We start from the raw sequence: 8,672 nt of genomic DNA, 5'->3' as shown, positions 1-8,672 counted from the left end.
GCCTCCTGCCCAACCCCCATGACTTGGAGGGCCAGTGGTTTTTCTGTCAGGGTGGCCTTCCCTTAGGCTGCGTTGGTTCGCGGCACCTTCTTCAATTTTATCCGGTGCACCCTCCAGAGAGGGATCCCCTATCCACCACCCAGGGGACGCGCCTTCTAGCCGTGCAGCCCCAGCCGAAGGAACAGAAGAGCAGCAAGATGAAAAATACAAATATTTTCTTTTTTACCTTCCAAAATGGTGTACAAATGAGATGATAGATGTCACACTGGTGGGGCATACCTGTGCACTGACTGACAGCTAGGTATTGCCAGAATACCAACCGCTAATGCTGCCTGCTAACAACAGGAGAGGATTAAATATCCCCCTCGTCTTCCATCCTTCAGGAGAAGCTGGGGATGTACGTCCTCACGGTCAGCCACCTGCTTCAGCACTGCTTGCCTTCCTGTGGAAAACTACTAGTCTTGTAAAAATGAAAAGGCATTGCGACGTCAGTTTAAGAACGCTAATAACCCGAATTTTCACCTTAACTTGGAGCCCATGCTTCTGTACACTTAAGCCTTGAAACTAGGACAATTGTTGTGATACAGACAGAGTAAGTCTCGACCTCTTGTGGTAAAATGCTTAGAGCAGCAAATATTTAGTATTAAGCCAGCCAGGATCCATTTCTTCTAATTAAAACATTTTCATCCTGCTGCTGTTTCATCACATACCACCAAATGAAAAATGTATTTCTTTAATTTAGTGCTGCTCCTAGAAGTGATCCCATTGAGCTGGAAGACTACAACCTCTCTGGACTGTAAAATCAGTCGGAGGCCACCATCTGAGGGGCAGCCGATAGCACAAGCCCCGTACCATGCTGGGGAGCAGTGAAGTTCCTCGGATGAGGACTGACAGTACCTACATGGGAGGAAAATGAAAGCAGGTCTATTTATTCTCTAACTTACCACTTGGCTTCCAACTGTAAAAGCTCCAGCAGGGTTGGTTTTTTTTTCCCTAGCTTTACAATTGTTGCTGCTATAAAACCTGTACTTGGGGTTGGAATTGAATGTATTAAACTTCTTCATACAGCTCAGGAGCTTACAGCCTTTCTTTAGCACCTCTTCATGGAAGTCCTGCCAAGTCAGTGATTACCAGGGGGACACAGAGACGAGGTGTTTTTATGATTTCTTTTGATTGCTGATGTCCTAGTGCCTACAGCGATGAAGAGTACCCTTAGCTGACTGTATTACTCTACCAGACACCACCAGATTAGATCATGGGAAGCAAAACCAATACAATTTAAATACAGGATATTGCATAAGGAACAGCTAATGCTGCGTGCCTCTGAATTTATGGTGCCTCACGTCCTGTAGCTTCCTCTAGTGTGGAGCCTACAGTGTCTACTAGTGCGGCTTGGGCACACTGCAGCCTTCCTCTCGCCAAGGGCACCAATTCCTTCTTCTCTAGCGGCTGCCTTTTGCCGTGGGAATTGCAGAATGGCAGTTTTGTAGCTTTGACAAGGCTGGTTGAGGTTAGTCACACAGCTAAAGCATCATTTTTGGAAAAGAAGCAGCAAACCAACCTCATTGACTCAGGAAATGACTTTGCCAATGTCATTTTTGTGTTGCTGCAAAGGCATTTATGTAGTTATCGTAGCACTTTAAGTGTTTTCCAGCTACTTCTAAAAAAAAAACCAAAACACAGGAGGAAATTCCCATAGAAGTTGAGAGGAATTTTTCTGTTAACTTCATCTGTTCATTTCATTGCAGCTAGGATTTCACCTCTGATTTCTGCCCCATGTTGTACAAACTGAAGATGAAAGACAGTTTTAACTTGCTCTCCAACTCATACACTGCAAGGTTTATAAGAAGTAAACCAGATCTTGGCTACCAAGAAGTGACTGAGCTACAATATTTGAAACCAAACAAACGAGCAAGTCAAATGTACCCACCAAAAGGCAACTGAGGAGAACAAAGCTACTTAATATTTGGGAAGAGCAATATGACATGGACAAAAAACATGTAAAAGTGGTGAAAGATTACAACCACAAGCTGAAAATAATAGCCTGGGTAAGGAAGGAATGCAAGGTGAGGAGAGGAAAATCATGAGGCCAGGGACTAGGATGGAATGAGGGATGTTCTTTAGATGGAGATGGAGATGGAGATGGAGATGGAGAAGCTGCCAACACTGGGAGTGGCCCTGGCTGGCCAGAACTTAAGTTGTGCATTAATCAGCCTACATCTTTCTTCTCCCTTATGCCTTCCATGAGATGCACTTGCTATTTTCTTTAAAACCTTCTTTAAAACCTGATTTTAAGACTTAGGGCGGAGTCTCTACTTTCCTACCATGTTTATTATGCCGAGTACCATACCAATATAATTTCTACAAGAATCTCTAAGTGCTGGTGCAATACACAATGCTAAGGTAGAAGGGAGACAGGAAAGGGGAACAGTAGACAAAAATCATTCCACCTGCCAGACTTCTGGCTAAACCGAGTTACTTTCAAGAGCTCGGGGAACATGAGAGTAGAAAGAGCAAGATATAACAAGGGTGCAAAGCTGAGTTTTGGGCAAGGTGTCAGGAAAACCTTTGTTCAGTCATATAGAGAAAACTCAGGAGGAATTAAACTGCAATGTAGACTACTAATGAAAAAGCTGTGGCAGCCTTGTGCCATGCTAATGCAACACCACAGAGAGGCGCATTCCAAGATGAGATGGTGAGTCTTTTGTGCATTTGTTTACAAAATTATTTAAAATCAAGTTTATCCCCAAAATATAGCCCCCCATAAATATAATGAAAATAAAGTTTTTCCCCAATGCATTGCAGTATCACTTATTACAAATATCTAAATGGATTATTTTTGATCCTACAGCTCACATGTGATCCACTGCAAAATCTCACGTGTTGAACAATTTTTTCTTCACAAGGTAGAAGAAAAATAGAGAAAACCTAGCTAAATGCCTATTATGAAAATATAATTTTATTCCAAATGTAAAGCTGAGGTAAACTGTCTTTTCACTTACTAATGAAGATAGTGTAAGCGAACTGTGAAGGCCAAATGTAGCACATACCCAAATTTGCTTTTTGCTTCTCCAGAAACCAAATAATTGGTATCTGAGGACCAGCACAGGCTAAATGTATTAAAGAAATCCTACCTCCAAAATAAAAAAAAAACTTACAAAAATGTTTACTCCACTGTTCAACCTTTTTTATCCTATTTAGGAAACAAAGCAGACAATGACTTTTATATCAATGTTCCTTTTTGTTTGTATGCCTGCATAGCGTAGCACAAGGCAATATCTGAGAGAATTTGCAATGAATCAATGGAAACCTTCTGGCAGTATTTCAACTCGTCCAACATCTTGTAAAATTTGGCTTCCGAAACCAAAATAAGCCACGTTCGATCCGTTCTCTTATGAAGATGCGACGTGCTCTATTTTGAAGAAGACAATTTTGAAGACTTATAAGGAAGATGCGATGATAAAGGCTGCTGGCATGAGCTTAGGATGTTCACGTTACAAGTGATGAAGATGTGTCGTTGAGTTATGCAAGTTATCTGAAACAAGTGCCAAAAACCCTTTTACCAAATCATCACACACTCTACGTAACACTTAGCTCACTATAACCCTTTTCATATACACATCTCCCAGCCTCGCACAAAGGAGAAAGTAAAAGCTATTTTAGAAGTAATTTAGGAAGCTTAAAAACCAGCCAGTCACTGTGAAATTTATTAGCATCTTTTCTAAGCCTCACTTCAACTGCCAGTTTATTGAAAAGTGTTATTCTAGTAAAATCCTTAAAAGGAATGTCTCGAGGCTTTCAATGACTACAAAGGACACTTGTAAAGTTAGCTGTTCTCATTAGTATACAGAGGCTAGGATTTGGGGAGGGGGAAAGGAGAAGCGGGGGAAAGGGGGACGCAGAATCGATGCATAATTATCAGTGGCAAAAAATTCAAATCGACCATGCCAGCTTTCCGAATTTCAGCTGACAGCCGCACATACAGCTTTAAGCGTAGTTGTGTAACAACTCGGGCTCCATCGGCTATGCTCAGTTTTTAGCGTGTTTCCTCCAGCTCTTTTAGTAAAGATAATTAAACTACTCATCCTACGGTTCAAATTCAGTGGCGGCACAACAAATACCTATCTGCCTGAGCATCTAAAGGACAAACATGAGAACAACTGGCTTTTTAGTTGTTGGCTAGTGGTTATATTTGAAGCTAAGACTTCTTTTTACATTCTATTGAACTTTTTTTCCTGGATTAAGACAGAAACAAGAAAATTTCAAATAAAAATTCATTTGAAGTAAGGACAACCTACACATTACATTATTGTATTAGAGGAGAAGAACTAATGGTAGATCTGAATCCTTTCCAAGTTGTGCAAAATGCCACAAAAGCAGCATAAGTTATGAGAAAAAGGACTTCAGATGTTAGTAATTAAGGAGGTTCTAAAATGCGCTGAACTTCTTCCTTTGCATTTTACATGCTTTGATATGGAAAAACTGCATTCTACTTATAAATTAATCAAGATAAAGCTAATAATAACATCACATACTGTTCCTAGCACACGAGGAATTCAGTGAGACATTATAAAAACCTTCAGCATCAGTTTCTATCAGTAGCTGGTAGCAGAGAAAGAAATCTAAAATATTTTGTGGATTTAATGTATTCTTGAAAGAACTAATCGCACAAGTAAACGTAGCTGCTTAAATTGCTCTCTTGGACAAAGGCAAACATCTTCCATTTTCTTTCATGTGGGATTGCTACCTTCTTCAAAGGAGAAGCTTTTACCTCAAATTGAGTGGGGGTTGGGAGATTGTTATGCTCCAGTCTGTCTGATGTGTTCAGTTCTGATCTTGAAGCTCATTCTTTGACTCCTAAAAACCTAACGTAGGATTTCACCAAGGAAGCTATTCAGAATAGGTATTGGAACTTAATCATCACCAGCATCAAATTATATGTTTTACGGATTTTTTTTTTTAAATTGCTGCCTAGACCTCTCTCCCCTCCTTTCTAGAGTCTTTTTTCCTCCCCCTCCCTGGAGAAAGAAAAAAACCCAAACAAGTAACCAACACAAGCTCTGTTCCTCCCCCAGTACAAGATACCCAATTTTGGTTTCAGTATGATTTGACTTATAAATTCCAACAGCCACATTCTCGGCTGCTCGAAGGGGCGTCTCACAGCTTACAAATGAGCTCTGCTGGCAAACAAAGGGGCTCAGTTGCATCTCCGTGCATTAATAACCGGTGTCCCACTGCATCAGACTATGCGGATTGTTGTGGGGATTTTTTTTTTTGTCTGCAAAATGGAGATCTCGCAACTGAAAGATCAAGGGGAACGTGCCTACTGGAGCATCATCCAGATAGTTTTGTTCTCATGAACCAAAATTCACTTCCCCTTAACAATGAGACACAGACCCAAAAATAAAAACAAGACCACGTTTATTCAATACAGACAGGTTAATTAAGACAGTAAGTCCTGTAAATCAGGAACACATTTCAAACACTCCGGTACGAAGTGCATATATTTAAAATCAACAGCTGCACCTTGTATTTGAGCCATTGAGTTTGTTGGGGAAGGGTGGATTCAGGTGGATTTTTTTTTTCTTTTTTTTTTTTTTTTTGGTAGAAAAAACTTGTTTCGGCTACCTTATGTGAACAATGCGTCTCAGGCTCCAGTCACTTATCAGGCTTTACAATTACAAGTCCAGCTGCCTTCCAGCTTTGATATTCACATTTTTAAAACTGCTTCATACAGTTGCAACGGGAAAAAATAATAATAAACGTTAAAATAATAATAAAAAAACCCCAAACAAAAAAAACCAAACCAGCCCGGGAGGGGAAAGGGAACACCTCCCGCCGGGGTCAGCGGGAATTATTGCAAATGGCTCCTGGGAAACGGAGCCCGGCGGCGGAGCAGCCCCGCGGCGGCGGGGGACCGGCGGCGGGGGGCCCGCGGCCCCGGTGCCCCGCTGGGGGGGGGGGGGGGGGGGGGGGGAGGAGGAGGAGGAGCTCCCGGGGAAGGCCGAGGAGGGGGGAGCACAACAACAGCTCGGGGCGGGCGGCGTGCGCGGCCTCCGCCGGCGGGGGAGCGGCGGGGCTCGGCGCCGGGCCGGGGGTGACCTTGGGGCGGGGGGGGGCACACCCGGCCCACCCCAACCGAGCCCGACCCCGCCGCGGGGGGGGCCCCGCCGCCCCGCTGCCGCCGGGGAGACTTACATCGCGGCCGAGCCCGCACCCGCTCCCGCAGTCCGCTCGGCGGGGGGCCCCGCCGCCGCCGCCGCCGCCAGCGGCCGCCCCCGCCGCGCTCTTCTGACCCGGCCGCCGCCGCCGCTCGTCCCCGCCGGCTACTGCAGGGGCTGCACCGCCGCCGCCTCGGCCGCCTCGCCGTCCGCGCCGCTGCTCCCCGCCGAGGCGCTGCCGCTGGAGGCCGTGGAGGCCGCCGCCGCCGCTGCCGCCGCCGCTAGCTGCAGCCGCCGGACGGCTTCTTTGATGAGGTTGCCGGAGAGGATGAGCTGCTGCAGGAGCCGGTGGGGGTCCTCCTCCTCCGCCGGCCCGTCGCCCGGCCCCGGCGGCGGTTGCTTCCTCCGGCGGGCGGCGCTCCGCAGCCAGCCCCGGCCGCACAGCTGCTTGGTCACCCGCTGGTGGCCGCTCCGGTCCGGCCGCGGGGGCTCGGCGTGCTGCTGGTGGGCTTGCGGCGGGGCCGGCCCCCGCGGCGCCAGCAGGCCGCCGCCGCCGCCGCTGCAGCGCGGCGAGTAGGGGGCGGCGCGGTCGCGGGCGCTGCCCGGCCCCAGGTGCTTGGGGGCGCGGGGCGGCGGCGGCGCCCGCTGGGCGCTCAGCTGCAGCACCTCGCCCAGCTTGGCCACCAGCGCGTCCACCTCCTTGGAGCCCGCTTGCCCCACGGCGACCGAGCGCTCCAGCAGCAGGAAGCGCTCGCCCGGGCGGCACGGCATCTCGGCCGGCGCCCTGCCGCGCCGCAGCCGCAGCGGGACCGGGGCCGCCGCCCGCCGCCCCGCGCGCAGGCGAGCACACGCGGCTCCGGCGGCTGCGGTTGAAGCTGGAGCCCGGCCCGCTGGGGTTGGTTTGTAAACAATGGGTGACGCGGGATCCCGGGCGCCTCCCACTGCGCCGGGCGGGGGGGGGAGGCCCCCGCGGCCGCCCAACCGCCGGCCGCCCCCGCCGCCAGCGCCCCGCGCGGCTGGCGGGGAACACTCGGCGACGGTGCGGCGGCGGCTCCCGCGGGCGGAGACCGCCGGCGGGGCGCGACCGCCCGGCGCCCACCGGCCACACCGCTCCCTCTCCCCCCCCCCCCACGTCTGCGCGCCGCGTGGACCGTCCCGCTTTCAAACCCCGCACCTCGGGCCCGGGAGGCGGGGCCAGGGTGATTGGCGGGAGGGGTGTGAGGGGGCGGGGCGGGCGGGCGGCCCGGCGGAGGGGAGGCGCGGGGCCGGCCCGCGGGAAGGGGCCGCGCTGGGCGACCGCGGCCCGCCGCCGCCCTGCCGCCTCGGGGCGGGTGCCCGGAGGAGAAGCGGGGGGCGCCGAGGGGGGCGAACGGCGCCCGGGCGCAGAGGCAAGGGCGGGCGCCTGCCCGAGGAGCTTCCTCGGGTCGGCACCGCGCCTGCCCCAGCCCCGCCGGCCTGGCAGAGGCCGCCCCGGGAAACCGTTAGCGCTCTGACGGGCTCCGCGTGCGAGCGAATGCCCGTGGCTCTGTAACCGCCTCCCTGCTGTCGGGGGACGGCGGTCGCGCGGGTTTCCGCTTTCCCCGCCACGCCGCACGTGGAAGCGGCGCCCGCGTCGCCCTCGGGGGGCGCCGGCGGGGCGGGGCGGGCCGCGGCCGTGCCCGCCGCAGCAGCCCCCCGCGAGGGTCGGTTCTCGGGCGGCCCCACGGTCGCGCCGCAGCGCCCGGTTGCGAGATGCCAACGCGGCGGCCCACTGCCGCCCGTTCGCGCTCGGCGGCCGCGGCTCCCCTGCCCGGTGTGTGCCTGCCCTGTCCGCGCCTCCGGCAGCACGCTGGTTGGGGGTTAATCCCTTGGCATAGGAATGCCTTTGGGGTCTTGTTTTCCATCACTAGAATTAGCAGACTCGAAGCAAGTCTCTGCGAGCGTTGTCTCGGGTTTTCTACCCGCCTGCGGTTTACTTCATCGCCTGCACCAAGGCTCCGTCCTGCCTCTTCCCGTCCCTGTCCCATTCCTTCCCTCGAATCCGCCACCACGTCCTTTAAGCGAGTGCTAAAGTTTCCACGATGAGCCTTAAATAACATTTTCTGGATGTCAAAACACTGGGGGCATAGTCCAGAACACGCTCATTCATGTCACTGGGCGTGCGGTGGGGGAACCGCTCGTGAGGTGGCAGTTGCTCACGCGCATAACTGCGATCGGCACCGTGCCCTCGGTTAATCAGTAAGCGGCTGGCAAAGGAGAGGGCATGGCCTTCGGTCCGTTTGTCCGTGTTTGCCTGAGCTACTTTCACTTGCTGTACAAAGCGAAAGGGGCCCCGTGCGTACGTGCACGTGGCTGTGACCATGCCTGTCACCCGAACATGTTACTGGTCCCTCCAGCCTAGGTGTCCAAGTCGTTACTACATTTCCAGGATGGATTTATGTGAGCTGGGCATAAAAAATGCTACCTAATTGCATATTATTTATTCATATATGTACTTAGCGTACTGATATTTTCTTACTTTCAGCGCCTTCT

At 51.6% G+C, this 8,672-nt stretch overlaps 1 protein-coding gene across 1 annotated transcript; it reads right to left on the bottom strand.

The window, feature by feature from the left end:
- Nucleotides 1–6,070: 6,070 nt before the first annotated feature.
- Nucleotides 6,071–6,969, bottom strand: LOC309589991 (GSK-3-binding protein-like). Its single transcript, XM_082310791.1, has one exon. It carries the CDS (start codon nucleotides 6,930–6,932, stop codon nucleotides 6,327–6,329), a length of 606 nt encoding a protein of 201 aa, XP_082166917.1. The 5' UTR covers nucleotides 6,933–6,969; the 3' UTR covers nucleotides 6,071–6,326.
- Between the last annotated feature and the right edge of the window lie 1,703 nt (nucleotides 6,970–8,672).

The sequence above is a fragment of the Platalea leucorodia genome (genome assembly GCF_965183815.1).
Source record: "Platalea leucorodia genome assembly, chromosome: 1".
Taxonomy (NCBI): Eukaryota; Metazoa; Chordata; class Aves; order Pelecaniformes; family Threskiornithidae; genus Platalea; species Platalea leucorodia.
This window is presented reverse-complemented; position numbering and strand designations above follow the sequence as displayed.